General features: G+C 35.7%; 1 protein-coding gene across 1 annotated transcript in view; it reads left to right on the top strand.

Moving 5' to 3' along the window:
- The window catches only part of TMPRSS15 (transmembrane serine protease 15), a 106107-nt gene that overhangs the window by 38278 nt on the left and 45852 nt on the right, over positions 1-21977 (top strand). The window contains exons 11-16 of the mRNA XM_040980421.1: positions 4877-4982; positions 5838-5988; positions 7882-8017; positions 15411-15500; positions 19925-20050; positions 21425-21565. Coding sequence (XP_040836355.1) covers positions 4877-4982; positions 5838-5988; positions 7882-8017; positions 15411-15500; positions 19925-20050; positions 21425-21565 — 750 coding nt within the window. The remainder of the gene's footprint in view (positions 1-4876; positions 4983-5837; positions 5989-7881; positions 8018-15410; positions 15501-19924; positions 20051-21424; positions 21566-21977) is intronic.

Genomic DNA, 21977 nt, shown 5'->3' with positions numbered 1-21977 from the left:
TTCATTGATTTATTCGCAAAAATACCACAACAGCTGAAGCTGAATCAATCATAAACCAGGAGCCAATAACCCTTTCTGGGTCTCCCATGTGGGTTCAGGGTCCCAAGGCTTTGGGCCATCCTCTACTGCTTTCCCAGATCATAAGCAGTGAGTGGGAGGGGAAGTGGAAAGGCTGGGACATGAACGGGCACCGTATTGGAACCTGGCACATGCAAGGAAAGTATTTAGCCTTTAAGACATCATGCCTGGTCCAATATGCTTTTTTTGAAAGATTTATCTGTTTGAAAGCAAGAGTTAACAGTAAAACAGGGAGAAACAAAATGGCATCTATCAACTGGTGATTTACTCCTCAAATGAACACAACAGCTGAGGCTGACCCAGGTGGGAGCAAGGATCCTGGAAGTGCAAGTAGGTCTTCCACACAGGTACAAAGGTTCAGAAACTTGGGCAGTTTTTCATTGCTTTGCCACAAACATAGCAGAAAGCTGGAGTGGAAGTGGAGCAGTGGGGACTTGAACTCTTATGGGATGCCAGTGTCAGATGGTGGCTTTACCCAAGATATAATGCTTGCCTGAATATTATCATTTTTATGACCTTAAAAGCAATTGGTTAAATTTAGCATAAAATTTTATAGCACATTACAGGAGACTAAACAGTTAAAACTTTAAGGATGAAAGTGTTTTTGACTACTGATTACAGTGGCATCCCTAGAATACCAAAATATCATGCATTACACTATTTCTTGATCAAGATCAACTTTAACAAGTAACTCCTCTTGCTATATTTATGAAACCAAAACTGAAAGCCCCTGTTAATTTATTATTTTACTTCTTCCTTTAAGAAACATTTTGTGGCCAACAGCTTTGCTCAGTGGATTAAGCAACTGCTATATTCCATTGAGTGCCAGTTCCTGTCCTGCCTTCTTCGCTTCTGATCCAGCTCTCTGTTAATGCCCTCGCAAAAAGCAGCAGATGATCTCCCGATTGCCTGGGACCTTGCCACCCATGTGAGAGACCTGGATGGAGTCCTGGGCTTCTGATTTCAGCCTGGACTAACCACAGCCTCTGTGGCCATTTGTAGACTGAGTCAGCTGATGGAAGAAACTTGCTTATCTTAACGCTCTTTCTCATACTTTTTGTCTATCTCTCTGTATCTTTCCCTCTTTTCTGTAGCTCTGCCTTTTAAAAATAAATGTTTGAAAAATAATGAATAAGTAAGAAGTCTGTTTAAAGCCAGGTGTTATTTACTGCATTGAGAATATAACCATACCAAAAAAAAAAAAAAGCCAGGCTATTTGCTCCTATAAATCTCACATTCTAGAAAACAAAACAAACAAAAGCAATATACAAGAAAACTAATTAATGTATTGTGATGCATTGTGAGTGGATGAATAGTCTGGAAAACAAACTTTGGTAGGGGGGAAAAGGAGGGCAAGTGCCAAAGTGCTATTTAACACTAAGGTGTTTTTCATAGTGAAAAAAAATTAGCTAGAAATAATAAAATTGCTTCTGGTTGGCACACAGGTCATCTTTGGTGGCTTGGCAAGGGTGTTTTCAAAGGAGATGACTGAAAGCCATTGCCTAACACAGAGTACTTCATGAGAGTCAGAGCAATGAGGCAAACAGGATAGTCTGAATCTGGAAGTAGTCTAAAAGTAAAGCCAAGCTTATAAAGTAAGCTTGGGGATCTACACACAAAAACTCTGCTCTGTGAAGATGGCCAAGCTTGTAAGACCAAAAATGCATGGTATTGAAAATGATAGAATGAGCATTTTCCTACATGGTTAAAGTTCTTGGAGTAAGTTATTGTTCAAAGTCTGATCCTTTGTTGGGTAATCAGTCCTGCATTGCTGAGGACTAATGTCTAACTGAAAATCAGTCCAGCTCTCCAGTACAGGCTCACCTACAATGGTCAAATAATCATATTTTTCCCTTTCACAGAAATCAAAAAAGTTGTCACACTTGGAAAAGAGTAGTTAGAAGAACATAGAGAAAAAGTTTATGTCTATTGACTGTGACAGGCACCATTATATGCAGCTGAAATCTTTGATGTTCAAATTATCATCTATCTACTTTATATCATCATAATAAGAGATAAAATATTTCCACCATTATGTGAAGAATACAAGAATATTTTAGGAGAAAATTATTTTAGCTTGCCGACGTATTAAATAACTGAAGAAGTAAGATCAAACTGGCCAAAGTGAAGCAGATTGAATGTCAGGTCTTAAACTGTTGAGTAGGAAATGAAGTCTCAGGAGAAAGTTCTATAACAGGAGTTACTTAAGGTTACTTAAGGTTAGACAAGTTGGAGAGGATTAGAGCCCACTAGAGGCAGGGAAGATATGAGAATGGATGATAGAGTTTTATAAGTTCCCTCCAATTCTCATCCTTGTGAGTTCATAACCTACTAGTCATTCTCCCACAAGGAGCATTTTTCTTCCAATTTCACTTTTTTGTATGTCAGAATATCCTCTCATCTATACAGGAACATTTTTGTCTTCACTTTAATTCACCGCAAAATATAAGTGAAACCAATAAACTTTGAATTAACATTGCATTCATGAAGAACATGTAAGTTGCATTCTCTGTGCTATTTCTTATGAAGAACTTTCTTGGAATGACAGCTGCTACATTTTTGCACTGTGATCACAGTGATCAAGGTATCACAGTATTACTGCATCACTTGACAGCAAGGGAACAGGTGGATTCGCTGGTGCTGATGCAGGAGCATCTTGGGTTGGTTCAAAGTGGCTCATTTGTGAAAATAACATGGGAAAGTGTCAGAAATGTGAAGGCCGCAGAAGAGCAAAATAGTGCAAAGAAAACCCTTTCTAATCCCTTCCTTTTTTCAACAAAATCACAACTGTTTTCAACAATTAAGAACCAGCATAATGAAGCAGTAAAGCTTATCATAGAGGCCCTGAAGCATTATCGAAGTTATGTTATAACAAAAACTAAAGGAATAAAGAAAAAGAAGAAGAAAATGAAAGCAAGGATGAAGGTGGGCAGCAGAGAGAGGAGAGAAGTATGGTTATATTACAATTATATCCACAAAATAAATGAAATCTGTTCTCTTTAGATTAAGAATCAAAATGTAAAACAAAATTCTCAACCTTTTGTAAAATACGAGCATGTTTGGTTCATGTATGCTGATTGAACCCACTGTAATATGATTAAATAAGAGCTTATCAAATAAAGAAACAAATTGAAATTGTATAGTAATAAAGCTGCCAAAGTTAATTAGGGTTGATAATTTGGAAAGATCTAAGACATAACACAGGTCTTTAAATATTGTTAGGGCTAACAAAGGCACCTTCATATGTGGAGAGAGAGATAGCTCTCAAGTTAATAGATAAATCTTTAAATATTGTCAATTACATGTTCATTTTTATTTTAAATATTGTGCTCTAAATCCAGCAATGTACATATATGATATTAATTAGAACATGTTACCATGATTTTATCTTGATAAAATACTCATTTAAGCTGAATAAATGTAGTTTCACTGCCTTAAATATACATTGATATATTGATAAATGTTTCCACCAATATTTTGTTCTTCATATTTAGTTCTTACTGTTATCAATGAATAAGCTTGAGTTTTACATGCTGTGTTTCCTATGTTTCTGTTGGAAATCATGAGTTGGAAAATGCTTGATTTCCTACTCACATTCAATTTTAGTGTTTCATTAAAAATTGCATTCTGGTCCAATTAGATTCATATAGTCTTTCATTTTGTTTGCAAAGTATCACACTTCCACATGATTCGTGCTTTATGTCATAGAATGAGTGAAAAGCTAAAAACAAAATATATTTCCCTAAGAAAAAAGTCAATGTGTTCTTACCCCAGTGACTATTTGCATACTTCAAATAATTGAGATGACGCATTCCAAACCAAAATCACTTTATTCACTTTATTCAGTGGTGTGTGATACTTCGCAAGCTAGTATATGGATTATGATGCTTCCTATTTTTCTGTGATCTGATATCGCTCAATGCAATGATGAAATGAAAACAATCTAAAATCAAGAGTTTATGTAGCAATATGCAGAAGAGTCAATGGAATGTAAAACTGAGCATCTTTGAAATTCTTAAACTTCACATTCATATTTGGGTATAAATAGCTGTTTATATAATGTTACTCTACACACATATCTAAGTAGCCTTGTGCTAAATGTAAAGCTATCAAACTAGTAATACGGAATTGAAGTGGCATTTGAACATGATAATTTAACTTATTGCAAGTCAGAGTTATACATCCTGGGCGAGGCTATAGCTCTAGTCCTTCATTTAATAAAGTGGGAGATTCAAAGTTGTGAAATAATTTTCCAGAAGAGTAGCTTTTCGGATGTAAAGAATAAATTTGAGGGGGGGGGGTTCATTGTACAATCCTGTCCATTAAACTGTAATGCTTCCTTATATTTCTTCGTAATGCTTCATTTCTGTTTATTAATGATGTAGCCCACATATTAAAGCAGGCTAAGTCTCTGCTTGGGATGCCCACATATATCAAAGTGGGTGCTTTGAGTCCTAGCTCTACTTCCATTCCTAGCTTCTTAAACATGGAAGTCCTGGGAGATAGTGATAACAGCTCAAATATTTGAGTTCTTGACATCAATACGGAAGATTTGGACTGAGTTAGCAACTCCTGGGTTTGTCCTGGACTGGCACCAGCTGTTGCAGCCATTTCAGGAGTGAACCAGAAGTTAGCCAACAAAAGAGCCTCTCTCTCTTTCTCTCTGTCTTACCAAAAAAAAAAAAAAAAAAGAGAGAGAGAGAAAAAGAAAAGAAAAAAAAACCATAGTAACTCTTTGGAAAATAAAACATGAATATCTAAAAGTAAAAACTGTTTTGTTGTTATTTTTCATTTGCAGGATTTTATATTTCTACCCCAACTGGACCAGGAGCGAGACAAGAAACAGTGGTGCTTTTAAGTCTCCCATTAGATCCTGTTTGGGAACCAGTCTGCCTTAGTTTCTGGTATGTTATACACAAATGTATTGATGATACAGACATGTCGGGTTGCACTTAAATACCAGACTGATGGAATTATAACTCCTTATGAAGGAGTATACTATTCCAACAACGTGGAGACAATCATTCGGCCAGGGGGTGGGTGGTCAAAATTCAAAATAAAAATTGAAATAATAAAAAATACTATAAATGCATTGTTGAACTGTTTAGTGAAAAATAATATATAATTGCTGTTTTTAGGCTGCTAGGGTCATATTTAACTAATGTGTTGGCCAATGTTTTATGCACACACTGTTACTTTCCTCACTAAGATAGCAACAAGTCTACTGGACTCACCTTCTCTTCCCGAATAACTTCTACGTCCAAAGAAAAAAAGGAATTTATTTTATTTTTTTAATTTTCATGTTATAGATCCATAGGCACAGTGATTCCCCCTCTGCTAGCCGTCCCCTTCCTCCCTTCACTGTTTCTCCCCATATTACATTATTATAATATTATAGTCCTCCAGAACAACCACAAGTCCATGATTCAGCTATCTTAACTCTGTCATGGCATTGTGTGTATAGACAACTGTAGAAAGTCTACTATCGTATTATCAAGGTGTATTTATCAGTTTTATTGGGAGTCCTTTTATTTTGGAGTAGATCATACTGCAACATTTCTTCATGTCGTGATATGCTAGTCTCCATTCTCCAGTTCATCTGTGAGAATACATGTATATACATGTTTACCTATATAACTATGTATCTTGTATTTTACATAAAACAGTGAATCTCAATTATAAGAATAGTTTTGGAAGAACTGTTAAATATGTATATTCTAATGTAGGAATTAAAATATTTTTGTTTTTTTCCAAACTAGGTATTATATGTATGGTGTAAATGTTTATAAATTTAGCATTAATATCACCACTGACCAAAATTCAGAGAAGACAATTTTCCAAAGGCAAGGAAATTATGGAGAAAATTGGAACTATGGGCAAGTCACAATAAATGAAACAGTGGAATTTAAGGTTTTCAAAAGACTTTATTACATTTCTTCTGTGTTCTTTATTATGATATTTATAATGAATAACATTGTAATGATATGTATTTTTCTACATGGTCAAAATTTTTACTTTCTGAATCTCTCATTTTTGTTTCAGCTAGCTTCAGTATCATTTACTTGTTGATTTACTGTAAAATATTTTAATACTTATTGCATTACTTTAGAGTTTATAATAGCCCATAGAATCTATTCAGAGCTTAGAGAGGATTTCAGTTTATTTGAGAAACTGTCCAGCAAAGGCTCATCTTTCTTTCACCTTTCACAAAGACCTCCTAGGTCTCTCCTGTACTTTGTGGGGAATTATCTTTTCCTGGGAAGACACCCATGCTGATCTGTTCCCACCCACCCTGCCACAGGCAGACTTAATCTCCATGTATTTCCATCAGAGGCGCATTCTATGAGCTGTTGCATCAGAAAGTCTCTGATCATTTATTTCACATTAAGGTGAATTAATTTAGCAGATAACAGTTTAATGTGTTCTCTTCCGGAGGGTCTTTCAATTAAAATATAGGATAATACAGGCTATTAGTTTGACCAAATTAGCAATGTTGTGATTGGTTCATTTCAAACAAGCTAATATCTCCTTCATAAGAACCTTGTTTAGAGTCAGTGTCCTGGTGGAAAGCTGTGTGTCTGTCTCCCAGAGCTTTTGATGGAAGGCCAGCCTTAATCAGCAGTCATCCCAAGACATTCTCTCCTTTCCTCTTTTGTCTTTTTTCTTTTTCACATTCTATCATTTTTTTAAATTTTCTTTTTCAACTTTTTCTTTCTGATTGTTCATGCAAACAAAAGAGAAGATAAAATGTCAAGGGAAAAAAATCAGTGATTGACATGGGGAGATCAGTACTGCAATGGCCAAAACAGGTAACTCAACTCCTGACTAGTAAAAGAACACATCTGAGTCCATTTCTTCAGATTTAGCTATCAAACAGATTGGAAACTACCAAGTCCTACCAAAATTTGCTCTTTGACTAGGTCACTTTGTGGAGAAATTTGGGGCATTTCACTGTAGTCTCTGGAACACTTAGCTTCCTCATATGGGAGAGGAAAAAAATTAAAGGTATTTATAGTGTCTGCAATCAAGTGGGTGTGAAGAATTCTTAAAAGAGTGTATGGATGTAATTTTGTAAAGTTAAATAGCTAATGTGTACCATGTGCCTGGAATAGAAATCACTGTAGAGCAGATGTTCAATTATGTCTCTCTGCTAATCTGGGGAAGATCCAGTATCCCTGAGTATTTGGTATGTTGCATCTAAACACAAAATATTTCCCCTAAATCTGGCTCCATGTCCTTTGGATAACGTATTCCACACATGTACACTGTGTGGACTGTGAACAATAACAGCTTGTCCTGAATCATGATTTTAGCCTCACATTTTGCTCTGTGTCTTAACTTTCTCACTTAACATGGTCTAATAGTATCCTGTCTTCAGGGTTTTATGCTCTAGAAGCAGATAGATACCTGAGTTTTCAGTATTTGGGGGGTGGAATAAATCTAAGTTGGCTGCTCATACATGCCAGATGCTGTACATAAATAATAGAATAGAATGAAGTAATGCTACACACATACATACAAGTAGAAACAAACATGAGGATGGAAACGGAACAACAGGCTGATAAAACTATACCTATGTTTCCTAATTCATAATGAAGACATAAGTAAAACTTGTCTGTGTGAACATATATTAAGTGACTTGGGTGCCACAGAGGAGTTTTCAGAAGCATGGTGTTTATATAATTTGCCATATAGTAACTGGTGATGGTAAAACTGGAAATTCCAATATTGATTTTGCAGAGTATACTGAACCACAAGAAGAGTCAAAACAGTTATCATGTCATTTATCTTTCTGATTTGCAGATCGCCTTTAACGGATATAAAAATCAGTTAATGAGTGACATAGCACTTGATGACATTAGTCTAACACAAGGCGTTTGTAATGAGAGTCTTTATCCAGAACCAACTCTAGTCCCAACTCCTCCACCAGAACTTCCAAGTAAGTGATTTTGTTTTCCTTTATAGAGTTCTTAATTTTATCAGATGGATGCTATTTTGATTTGCATTTGTTATTTTAGTATATTAATTTTTCATTGAAAGTAAATAATTTTAACTTATACATAAAGCAGAACTTAGCAAAAAATAGTGCATATTGCATATAAACCCTCAAAGCAAGTTGCCTAATACTATGTTATTGATCATCATGACCGATTTTAGTATCTTTTTTTTGAAAGTAATGAACTTGCTGATTTCCAGTTTATCAATATAAAATGATCCTTATTGGTAATCTGAGATATTGAATCTAATCTTGCAATAGGAAGTATTGAGGTTCTCATGAATTTCTTCAGAAATGAATTTGTTTCAGCAAGAGTTTAGGTAAGTGTGAAATCAAAAAGACCATTTGTAGAATGATTCAATAATAATTACTGGGACTGAATTTTGAACATACTTGCTAAGATCATAGAAAAGATCTTTGTCCCAAAACAATGTCTTTGCAAGATTTGGCAATCTTCTGCCTGGAGCCACTAAGGTGTGGCTGTTGACATGTGGCCAGAATTGCAAGTCTTATATGGAATATTTATACTCAAGAGAACAAATGGAGCCAATTTCTATCTCTGCTCCTCAGTCAAATTTGGAAACAGGATTTAAACCTGCTTTCAGACTATGAGAGTTGACAAAAAAGAAAAAAGGAAAAACATTATAAATGATAACAAGCACTCATTGCTCCACCAGCTGGAGTGTTTTTGTTGTATTTCTGCATCGTGAAAATATCCCTCTGTCTCTGGATTATGGTGGTTGTAGCCTGTTCTAGGTCTTCAGTTTTGCTTGGGTGAAACTTCATGGATGTTACACTCTGTCCTGTATATAAACCTACAAATACACTACTTCCTACCTGCCCTTTTATATAAGCGCCCTTGAAGTGTTTACCAAAATGATGTCAGGAAATCAATGTGATGAATATGCTCAAATTTGGTTTTGTTTCCAAAAACTATGTTTCCGTCCTCCGATTTCAAGTTAAGAGAAGGAAAAAACACAAAATCTTTTCAGATGAGGAACTTTAGAAACTCAGTGACTGTGAAGATAAATGCTAGGTACGTGTAACAAATACTGTTGAGTTGAGGTAGGTATGCTGCCTAAGGCAATAGCAGAAAGCCTAAATCAGGAGATTTGTAGCTAGAATCTGGAGAACACAACATGAGATGTTGGTACTGCCACGCAGTGTGTTACACATTGTACAAAAGATCTCCCCTAGGCCACATCAAATGTGCTGTTTAATCTTACCTAAAGACAAGATCGCTTTTGCCATAATATGCAGCAAGACATACATAAGTAATACACAAACTCTTTCATATTTAAGACATTCACTTGACATATATAAATATCACATCTGTGCAAAGTACTACAAAGCAGATGGAAGATGTAGTACTAATCCTTGACACAGAAAAAAAGCAACAAAATGATACTTTAAAAAATAAATATGTGCTCCTTAAAACAATATGTGGGTGCTTCTAAATTGTTATGATAAACGGGCTTAAATTTTTTTTCCTAAAATTATATTTATTCTTTTAACATAGAGAAAGTTTAGTTTTTTTTGTTTGTTTGTTTGTTTTTTTTTATTGTTGCTTACATTGTATTATGTAGTACAGTTTTATAGGCACTGGGGATTCCCCCCACCCCTCCCATACCCCTCCCCCCATGGTGGATTCCTCCACCTTGTTGCATAACCATAGTTCAAGTTCAGTTGAGATTCATTGCTTGCAAACACATGCCTAGCATAAAGTTCAGCGTCTTATTGTCCAGATAAGTTCAGTGGCCTCTTGGGGAGACCTTCTATGGTCTGAAGATAGGTCTAACAGAGTAAAGATCCGGTCAGTTAAAAGCCCCAACAAGGCCTCAGTATCAATATACAACATTATGGAATTAATTGACATAGTATTGGGTAAACAATATGTTAAAAATAATGCAAGTTCCCTTCTTCGAAACATCTGGGTTGAGACAGTATCAATGACAGGTTCAAAAAATAACAAACAACCAAACAAAAAATTACAGGTTAAATCAAGGCAAACATGTGGTATCTAATCTTTTGGGATTCGCTCATTTCTCTTAGCATTATAGTTTCCAGTTGTGCCCATTTAGCCACAAAGAACTGCATTTTGTTTTTTTTAATAGCTGAGTAGTATTCCATGGAGTAGATGAACCAAAGCTTTCTTAAATATGTGCTCCTTAAAACAATATGTGGGTGCTTCTAAATTGTTATGATAAACGGGCTTAAATTTTAACTTTATTTTTAATCTTGCACATACAAGAGATCCTATGAAACTCATGGCAATGCATATTATGGAGCAAATACATATGGATTTCAAAATATTTTACACCAAAATACATTTAGTGGTGAATTACATTTTTCACGAACTCTAGAGTGTCTTCATTTATGGAATAAGTGACAGAAGATCTCTAATAACAATGTGGATTACAGAAGTCTTTTTCAAAAATATGTATTTATTTATTTGAAAGTCAGACTGAGATGGAAGTAGACACACAAACCACACACATTTTCCTCCGCCACACACACACACACACACATACACACAGAAAGAGAAAGTAAGAGAATGAAGAAAGGCAACAATAGGCTAAATTGGGCCAAGCCAAAGCCAGGGATCAGGAGCTGCATGTTTATGTCTCACATGGAGGCAGGAACCAAAACATTAGGGCCATCTTCTGCTGCTTTATCTAGGCCAACAGCAGGGAGTGTGATTAGAAGTGCAAGACCCAGGACTGTAACCAACATCCATATGGAATGCTAACATCACGGACAGTGGGCCTGACAAGTTATGCAACAATTGTGACTCACATAAAAGTCTTTAACAAAGCAAAATTTAGTAATCAAAGTGAGACAGTATTGGTACTAGTGGTTCGTATGCCAGTTGGGATGCTGCCATCCCATTTCAGAGAGTCTGGGTAACAAATCTACCTCTCTTATTACTCCAACTTATTTCAGCTCACTGCTAACTCAGACTTTGCGAGGTAACAGTGGGATTTCTGATAATAATAATAATATTTATTTTATGTGTCTTACATTCAACTACCTATAATGTAGCATACTTTTATGCAAAACAGCACAATTAGAATCATTAAAGTCATAGTTAATTTGATAATTTCTGTAGGCTACTAAGTATTTTCAGTGTTTTAATTATTTTTTTTAAATCAGTAAAATCAATATATCTTCCTAATTCTGTCATAATGATCCTTGATCATCAATAAATGACAGATTTCACTAATTTTGAAGTAAAAATAATGGTTTCAAAGGCTTAATATCAAGTGTAACAAAATGTCATCATTGCCTACAACGTAATATTAAGATAACTATGCAATATCATATATGTAATTAAAACTTTAAGTATGGTTTTCCATATTAAACATTCATCTATATAACTCATATCGTCCTGCCTCCATTCTACTGAGAAAGAAAAAAACTAGCAACTCTATGTCAAGGATACTTTGTGCGTCTGCATATTTTAACAATAGGGAAATTATAATGGTTGAATAACTCATCTGATTTTAAAATACAATCTTCATAATCTGCCCAAGGTATATTTGTACCAGTTTCCAAATGACGCACTCCAAGGCCATATTTAGCACAGCAGAGAATGTTAATTACCATCAAATGCATTCTGAACAATTTCATTCTAACACCATTTACCGTTGGTTCAGTGAAACTCTTATCTGAGCAGAACTTTTATAGTTCCAGATCACTGATTTGTTTAAGCAGAAATAAAAAGAACCTCGGGCTGACTGGCTAACAGCCTTTCTTTGAATCCTTAAACAGCATTCAAATAAGAAAATAATGCCAGAAAAATAACCGAACAATAAAATTCAGTTTCTTACTCCCTGCTAGGGATTCAACTTGCTTCTAGCTTCAGGAAATGTAGATTGTTTTCATAATTACAGAGTTCTTCCATTTTGCTGTATCAAACACTTGTCCATTCTTGAACTCTAATTTTCTGTCCTGTGACATAGGAACACATTAATTTAAAAGTTGGTAGTACATTGAAAATATTTTAAGAAATTTAGCATTTCATGGAACATATATGTCATAATTCATAGAAAGATACCTACTAGACAGAATAAATGTATATAAAAATAAATCCATATCTCTGGCACCTGAGTTATTTCTAGAGTTTTCAAAATGGAAGATAATAGAGACTGTAGGTTTAGTGTCACTTCCTGTCTCCACAGTTTTCCTCCATTAGTTAAACTGTTTCCTAGTTCCAAATACAAAATCAAAATTAATTCACATATTTTTATAGAGATGACAATAGAACTACCCAATCTAGATTAATGTTTCACTTAGAAATAAATCAGAATTCATCTTCTTTATTTAAATTAGTTACTGTATTCATCAAAGCTGCTTGATTTTAGCATTTTTAGTCTAACTTAATACTCAAACACCTATCAAGCTCTATTTTCAGTGTACTTGTAAACTCCGTTACCAAGGTTTTCGATAGTTCTGCTTTGCTTAAGTAATTTTGTCTGGAAAACACCTAGTCTAATTTAAAGAGCTATCACTCGCTAATTCTCTATTAATAAAACGTTGAGATGTGGGCACAGTGTGATGGTCTAGAAGCTGATGTCCTTGCCTTGAATGCACCAGGATCCCATATGGATGCTGGCTCTAATCCTAGCAGCCCTGCTTCCCATCTAGCTCCCTGCTTGTGGCCTGGGAAAGCAGTCGAGGACAGCCCAAAGCCTTGGGAGCCTGCACCCATGTGGGAGACCTGGAAGAGGCTCAGGGCTCCTGGCTTCAGACTGCTTGGCTCCGGCCGTTGTGGCTACTTGGGGAGTGAACCATCGGACAGAGGACCTTCCTCTCTGTCTCTCCACTCTGTGTATCTGCTTTTCCAATAAAAGGAAAAAATAAGTTGAGATTGTAAGAAATGAAAATTAGAATGTTATTTTCATGTGGTTGCTGAAATACAGCATAGGTTGTTTCTAAAACTTAATAATAAACATATAAATTTAATAAACTACACAAAATTTTCATAGGGGATTTGATTTTAAATTAAAGTTTAAATAATTAAAATGCTGTCTGTAATGCAAATTGTTATTCGTTGTGAAATATAGCTGATTTTGATAATTAATCACTTTGGAATGAATTAAATGCATCTCTGAGATATTATTTCCCAAATCTACTTTCGTCACATGGGTGTGAATCAAAAACTTGTTTTTCCCATATGCCTATTTTTTGTTTTGTCATAGATTTCTTGTTAGCCATAAGGTGAAATCCAAGCTCCCCTTTTCACTCCACACTAATGCCTCCACACTGAAACATATCATTTTGATGTCAGAAGTTTAAGCATGGACAAAAAATGACAAGCCTCAACAAAAGTATCTATTTTTGATTACAGCTTTGCAAAATCTCACCAGATTATTTACACAGTGTTTGCAGTAAGAATCTCTCTTGGTACTCTAAGAAATGAATCAGCATATATATGCTCAAGAGAGTAGTTCCAAGAAAACGAAAAATGAAATAATTTAATTCTATAAATAAGTAGGATACCATGTGCCAGACAGGATGTTGTCCTGTCACTGGGTGAGAGTGATTCATTTAACAACACAGCTTGACACTGAAATGTAGAATTCTGTTTCATGAATCACACCTGCAGTATAACAAAATCAACAAATAAAATAACACTGTATTGAGAATGGCTTAAAGTATTTTTCCCAGTTCCTTACAATAGTTTATAATCAGCCAGTAAATTATGTAGTTACCAGTTTAAGAATCAGAGATATTGTACTAATTAACCATTTTATTATAAGTGATAATTCAAATAATTTTCAAAATGTACTTCATAAGAATTTTTAAAGAAAGAAATTCAAGACTCATATTTAGTGGAGAAATGCTAAGTAGCTTGTCCTAACAGGTTCACTGGTTACGTTTGACAACCCTTTAGATCTGATTGTGATTTTGTTGAAATCATATTTGCTAATTTTAAACATAATACAATGTACCATCACGTGTCTAGTTATGTAACTCTTTAGAATATTCTCAAAATATCAACTGTTTTAGAAGTTAGATGCATAAAATCTGAAATTTTTCCATTACTTGAAAAAATGACAACAGTAAAAAGGCAATTACAAAACAATAATACTGACTCACATTCCATGATTAAATTTATGAAATAAGAAGAGCTGACTTACCCATATTCAATCATCAGTGCTATTTTTGCTCCCTCTGTTACAGTGGCTTGACAGGATAATGGAAACATTGACCATTGAAACTTAGGAAAATTAAGGGATTTGTGTATATGCAAGAGTTTATAGGTTTAGATACACAAAATGATTTTAGGGCTCAGGCAGATTCTCTTTTCACAAATCCTAGCAAAATAGTCATATAACCAAAGACAGTATTAATCTGCAAAGAAAATCTGACCTTGCTCTGCTATCCTGTTCTTTTGTTTTAATGCTCAAATACATTTTTCAGAGCTCCACATACAATGCCTTATTGATGCAGCATTTATCCATAACTAATTTCACTTGTCACTGAATCCATCTGTATCCTTTTTGCCCTCCTTCTTTTTGTCATATATCTATCTAGAGCCACCCTCTGACATGTAATGTAATGTCTATGGAGTGGACCAGACCGTGAAAATCATTAAATGTTAAATGAATTCCATGGAAGACTGTAATATACTATGGAATAAGCATGAAATTAACTGGGTTTGGAGCTTCATTTGATACTAGGTGAATTGATATGGTATCAGCAAGTAAATGTAACAGAGGTTACATAAAATATTTTAGATTGTCTGTACAAAACTGGCATTATGATAGAAATTACCTGCTCCTCAAAGAGTAGTTAAATGAATACCACAGAAAATGAGCAGGCACAGCTTATCAATTATCCCATCGGTGCATGTATGAGATTTTGGCACTACAGGCAGCTTCTTTAACTGGTGTACCACAATGCTGGCCTCATCAAATTCACTTTAAAAGTCTCACAATAAAGTAACCAATTTATATAAACTTTACTCTTCTTGAAATGAAAAAATTTTCCATTATTAAACTGTAAAAATAAATGTAGCTTGCAATCCAGGTCTCTACAAATGCACCTGAGAAGCAACACCTATTGACTCAAGTGTCTTGCTCCATTCAACCCTGAGCAACCTAGATGGAGTGTCCGGCTGCTCCTTTGGGCCTGGGTCAGCCTTGGCTCCACTTGCCATTTGGACAATGAAAGAGCAGATGCAGATTTATTTTTCTGTCACTCAGACTTTTCAATAAACAAATATTGTAAACTATTTTTTAAACCATTTAATAGAAAGTTTGTTGACAAGTGGTGTTACTTCTCTAAAATGCACATTGTGTTACTAACAATGATTCCTTTTTTTTCCCAGCTGACTGTGGGGGACCTTTTGAACTGTGGGAGCCAAATACAACTTTCAGTTCCACAAACTTCCCAGATGAGTACCCTAACCAGGCCTTCTGTGAGTAATTTCTTTTCCAGGCCATTAGAAATGAATATGAATATATATATACATATATATATATATATATATATAATAAACACCTAATCCTCAACACAGAAAAGTAGATCATATTTATATAACATGGTGCAACTACCACTTCTGCCCCGGAATTTTTTAATGTAACAAGCAAAACACTAATGGTTATTTTATGCCAGATATTATAATTATATATGTGTGTGTATGTATATGTGTATGTGTGTATATGTGAGTGTATATGTGTGTGTGTGTAACATTTCATATAATTTGGATACTAGTTTATTAAATCAGGTGGCAGTTACAAGGATTCTAAATCAAAATGATTAATAACATTAAGTGAAATGTTCAAACTTACTCCAGATACTGCTGTCTAAATCATGCTCCTTGTTTAAGAATACGGCTGTTGTGTTTAACAAGTTTTACATCTATAGAGTAAAATCAATGGACAAATCAAGGTAAGGAACCAAGTGTGACATCCAACCTTTCGCAAATATAGACAAAGCAAAAGACAAAAAAAAAAAAAAAGATAGCTGATGTAGTAGAAAAAGCAGAAAAAGTACAATTACAAAGAGGATATTAGTTTGTTAAAACTGAACAAAACCTGTCTGTATGTCAGTCTTACTAACTGGAGAAACTTACTATGCTGCAGAAGGATTATGTTCAAGATGCAGATTCCCAGTTCCTTCTGCAAACATTCTTCTCCATTATGCATGCTAAAATATTAATGTTGTTTTTACAGCAATGCTTAGTTAAGATCAATGTAAGTGGAGATCTGGCAATGGAAACAAAGATCCAATGGTAGCGGCAAATGTGTTCTTAGAAAATAGCAGAATTCTTCTTTCAAGTAATCAAGAAATAGTTAAAATCACTTTTTTTTGTCAGAAACATTTTTATTTTTCATTTCCCAAATCGCCCATCTGCTGCTTCATTCCCCAAATGTCCACAGTGGCTGGAGCTGAGCCAATACAAAACCAGGAGCCAGGAACTACCTTCAGGTCTCCTAGATGGGTGCTGGGTTCCAAAGCTTCAGATCACTCTACTGCTTTCCCAGGTCATAAACAGGGAGGCGAATGGGAAGCAGAGCAGCCAGGACATGAACCAGTGCCCATGTGGTATCTCTGCACGTTCAAGTTGGTAATTTAGCAAGGTTACCTACCGTGTAGAGCCCTAGCTTTACTTTCATCAGCAAGTATCTCCCCATTGCAGCAAAACTACTGACTCAAAACTGAGGAAACTTGAGATTTTACTTGTGTGTGAAAAATGTAATCATAAAAAATATGTAATTTTTTAAAGGATTTTAAAATTTTTTATTGGAAAGTCAAATACACAGAGAATACAAGAAAAGAGAGAAAGACACTGTGTCTGCTGTTTCACTCCCCAAGTGGCTCAACAGCGGGAGCTGAGCCGACCTGAAGCCAGGAGCAAGGAGCCAGAAGCCCTGAGCCTCTTCCAGGTCTCCCACATGGGTGCAGGCTCCCAAGGCTTTCAGCCGTCCTCAACTGCTTTCCCAGGCCACAAGCAAGGAGCTAGATGGGAAGCGGGGCTGCCGGGATTAGAACCAGAGTCCATTTGGGATCCCGGTGCTTTCAAACGAGAACTTTAGCCACCAGGCTACAATGAAGAGCCTGGGGATATGTATTTTTAAAACAAATTATTTGAACAAAATAATAATTTCCAAAATTAAAACAAAAATGCAAATTACAAAACAATTTTGCCAAGTGTATGATACGTTTAAATGTATTTAGCGTGCCCAGTGCGATGGCATAGTGGTTAAGCTCCTTACCTTGCATGCACCAGACCCCATATGGGCGCAGGTTCTAATCCTGGCAGCCCCGCTTCCCATCCAGCTCCCTGCCTGTGGCCCGGGAAAGCAGTCGAGGACAGCCCAAAGCCTTGGGACCCTGCACCCGCATTGGAGACCAGAAAGAGCTCCTGGCTCCTGGCTTCAGATTGGATCAGCTCCAGCTGTTGCGGCCGCTTGGGGAGTGAATCATCGGATGGAAGACCTTCCTCTCTGTTTCTCCTCCTCTGTATATCCACCTTTCCAAGAAAAATAAATAAATCTTTTTTTTTTGCCAATGCATAGCAAAGTTTATATTATTAAAAAGGTCAGATTTTCCAGTTTTAGATTTAGTGTTATATTTGAAACATTTAATATGTTCATGGTCTCAAATATATGCTATTTAAGCCACTACCTACAGCCATATATTTTATATAAAATGATGACCATATTATGTTACCCACATCAGTGATACATTATGTCAGCTCATACAGTGCAGAATTAATTATCTCAGGAAGTATATGTAAACCAATATTTAATTAATGACCAAATACCTATGGAAAGGAAAGAATATTGCTTACACTGTATCTCTAACATCTTCTTCTAAATTGGGTCCACTTGTTTTTTTTGTTTGTTTGTTTGTTTTTTTATTCAGAGTCAAAAGGATGTTTTGTGCCAGCTGAGCACATGTCTAACTTGGATGCAAATATTACAAATGGACTTATCTAAGTTTTTTAAGATGTATTTTTGAAAAGTCAGATATACAGAGAGGAGGGGAGACAGAAAGGACGATCTTCCGTGTAATGGTTCACTCCCCAAGTGAACACCCCACCCCTCCCATAACCCTTCCCCCATGCTGGATTACTCCACCTTGCTGCATAACCACAGTTCAAGTTCAGTTGACATTCCTTCATTGCAAGCATATACCCAGCATAGAGTCCAGCATCTTATAAATCTTTTTAAAAATAAATTTATTTAGCAAATAGTTGTTGATTATTTTATTAGCATTAAAGTAAAAAAAAAACAGACATCACCCTTGTGGATGGGGATTGAGATAAAATGTCAGACATCACACAATATTCAAGATACTTTGATAATATGGTAAAGATAGGGTACTGTCAAGTGACATGTTGAAGTTCGTAATATACAAATTAGAAGCACATGCCTAATTTTGAGTCTAGAAGAAAAATTAAATAACAGTGAAAAATATAATTATGAGCCAGAAGGAGTAAAACCACATTATATATTTAGGACTCTGATAATACTGGAGAAACTTTAGCACATTACAAGAAAATAGTGATAAAAGCAAGTTTGCAGTTTAAATGGATCCGTCTGGCTGCCTTATCAGAAACAGATGGCAGGAGAGGAAAGCTGTCAAAAGAGTCACCAGTTAGCAGATGAGAAACAACTGTAGCTTTAACTCTGCCAGCGGCAAGGGATGCTGAAAAGTAAATTAGAGTCAGGCCCAGTGTAGTGGCCTAGTGGCTAAAGTCTTCACCTTGCACATACTGGGATCCCATATGGGCCCAACTTCACATCCATCGCCCTCCTGGTGACTTGAGAAAGCAGTTGAGGAAGGCCCACAGCCTTGGGGACTTGCAACCAGATGGGAGACCAAGAAGAGGTTCCTGGCTCCTGGCCATTGTAACCACTTGAGGTATGAATCAGAGGAGGGAAGATCTTTTTCACTGTCTCTCCCCCTATCTATATATATGACTTTTTATTAAAAATGAAAATCAAAAATGAATATGTTTAAAAGAGTAAATGAGAATCAATGCCTATCACAGGAAGTCTGGGCAATGCTCAGTGATCGATTGGATGTGGTAGGAGAGATGATATGCAGTATAAAATGTTGTGAGTGGACAATTACTGGTGCCATTCACTAAAACAGAAAAAGAGGGAAAGAAATGCACTTTGTGAAAGAGATAATTCTGTTTCCTTCAAAATATGGTGGATTTAGAACATGTGTTCAGCTACACTACACAATTGTGAAAATGTATCTGCTTCCACAAAGGCGTGAAAAAGATGACCGAGGAATCATTTCTCTATGCATAAAATTATACTTCCGAAGAGTAAATCAGAGGGGCCTGGCAGTGTCACAGCATCTGTGTGCTGATCAGCCATATGGCCCCAGTTTGAGTTCCAGCTGATGCACTTCCAATCCAGCTCTCTTCTTAAGGCCTGGGAAAGCAGCTGAGAATAGCATAAGGTTTTGGGACCTTACACCAATGTGGGAGACCTGGAAGAGTCTCCTGGCTTCCAGCTTCCTATCATCTCAGCTGTCGTCATTATTTGGGAGTGAACCAGCAGATGGAAGTGCTTCCCGCTAAGTGCCTTTCTATCTCTTTAAAAAGATAAGTCAATGAAACACTCACACAGAATGAGTAAGCAACCAAGAAACAGATTGCAAGATTAATTTATGAATTCAATAAAAACAAGAACTGAATATGAATTCTGATACATTTATTTCTCAAATTGAACTACCGGCATAAATAACTTATCAAAGCTTACCCCACAAGCTGCATTAATATCATTGAATTTTCACCTAAACTGAATCATAGAAATTTAAAATATTAGGATATTAATCTTTAAGTCTTATAAATTGTGTTTATTTGTTGTTTCCAAGGTGTTTGGTATTTAAATGCAGAGAGTGGAAAAAATATACAACTTCATTTTCAAGAATTTGACTTAGAAGATATCGAAGACGTGGTTGAAGTGCGAGATGTTGGTGAAGACGATTCCCTGCTCTTAGGTAAGCCCACTATTTGCATCTTATGAACATTGAAAATTTTGAACTGAGGTGGAACATATTTCTCGATAAATGTCATCATTTAAAAAATATTAACAAAATTAACGTGCAACACTAGAGTAATATGTTGTTTCATTTAAATTTTCAATGTAAGGTGTGTTGGAGATGATGATAAAGTAATATTCTTTTTGACAAATTATGCTTCATATTTCTAAGTCATCTATACAATCGACCGGTATTAATTGACTACAAGTCTTACATCTTGCAAACTAAGAGCTAAAATTCTTTAAAAAAATTTTACTTCAGGTTTCATTATTACTGTGACTTATTGTGTCTGTAGTACTAGCTACTTCAATGTAGCTTTCTGAGAATGATTTAAAAAACCACCAAATCTGATGTTTTAATATTGATTCTTAGTGGCTTACATAATGTGAGGGACTGCCCTCATATAGATTATCTTTCCAGGCTAGATCAGAAAACACATGTTGACATTAAAAGGCTCCCATTCAGGTGTATTAGCTAATATCTTACTTAACGACTATTAATTTTTAAGGAAATATCCTTTATGAATCACACGAAATTACTATGATGTTAGAAGGATCAACTTGGATGCATGAAAATTAGGCATGTATGACTAAATGTGTTTTAGCTATCAGTATTTTGGTCTCATTAACCATTCATGTTAATATATGACCTGATTTTTCTATGTTATCAAACATATAAAGGGAGATCTCTTTGGCACACAAAGGCAGATAGAATAATACAGGATTGTTAGAATTTTTCAGCTAAATACTACAAAGTTCAAGAAGTCAGGCTTTCTAAGACAAGATTTTGAAAGGCACAGAGAGAAAGTGCACACAATGAAAGTCTTGGTGGAGGAAGAAATCAACCAGGAATTACAGCCCAGGAATTAAAACGTTGCTTAGGATTCCCTCTTCCCATATTGGAGTGGAGTGAATGCTGTCACCTCTGCTGCTGATCCAGGTTTCCTGTCAATTCATGTTGAGAGCAGCAGTTGACAGGTCAAGCACATGTGCCCCTGGCACCAACACAAGAGACACGATGGAATTCCTGAGCCTTGATACCAGCTTATCAGCCTGACCAAGACACGCCTCTCTCTCTCTAACTCTGCCTTTCAAATATTGCTTTAAAGAAAGAAAAAAAAACTTGGTAAGATTTCAGGAGTAATAGGTAAGTTATCAAAATGAAGGAAAATAGGCAATACATATTATATATTGTATTGTATTTACTGCTTGATCAGTGAATCACACTGCACACAACTTCGTATGTGAAAGATGCATCCAAGGTAAGGGATCTATTTCCTTTGGGTTTCAAAGAATAATTTCACCAATTACCTCATCTTTTTCTTTTGAACAGCTGTGTACACAGGTTCCGGTCCAGTGAACGATGTGTTCTCCACCACCAACAGAATGATGGTTCTTTTTATAACTGACACATCAGTGGCAAGAGGAGGATTTAAAGCAAACTTCACTACTGGATACCACTTGGGGATTCCAGGTAAGTAGCCTTAAGATCACGTTCATATCAATTGGAACAAAAACAACAAAGGAATGCAAGATTTCAAGATCTGAATGTTTCCCAGGCTTGCCTGCTCAGATACACAGCCTTCAATCTCAACAAGAATTATCTTCCTTTCCCTATTGCTGCATAGCCATTACCTGAACTTGTTCAGAATTGAAATTCACAACTTCATTCCTCCTATCTACTTGCATTTTCTTGTGTGTAATGAGTCTTGAATTTTTTCTTACTAAAGCAGTACAGATTAAGTACCAAAAGTGGAATGTCCACACTTCGGAGGAGGGAGGATTAGTTGTTGTATTCCCTTTACCATGAACCATTCAGAAAAGATTCAAAATACAAGTAATTAAGCTGTCAGAAGCCCAAAACATTCAATTTAAAAAATTAATAT

This window comes from Ochotona curzoniae, unplaced genomic scaffold (genome assembly GCF_017591425.1).
Source record: "Ochotona curzoniae isolate NIBS_2020 unplaced genomic scaffold, NIBS_Ocur_1.0 contig_3498, whole genome shotgun sequence".
In the NCBI taxonomy this organism is placed as follows: Eukaryota; Metazoa; Chordata; class Mammalia; order Lagomorpha; family Ochotonidae; genus Ochotona; species Ochotona curzoniae.
Note: the sequence above shows the minus strand (reverse complement) of the source record. Positions and strands in the feature narration are given on the sequence as shown.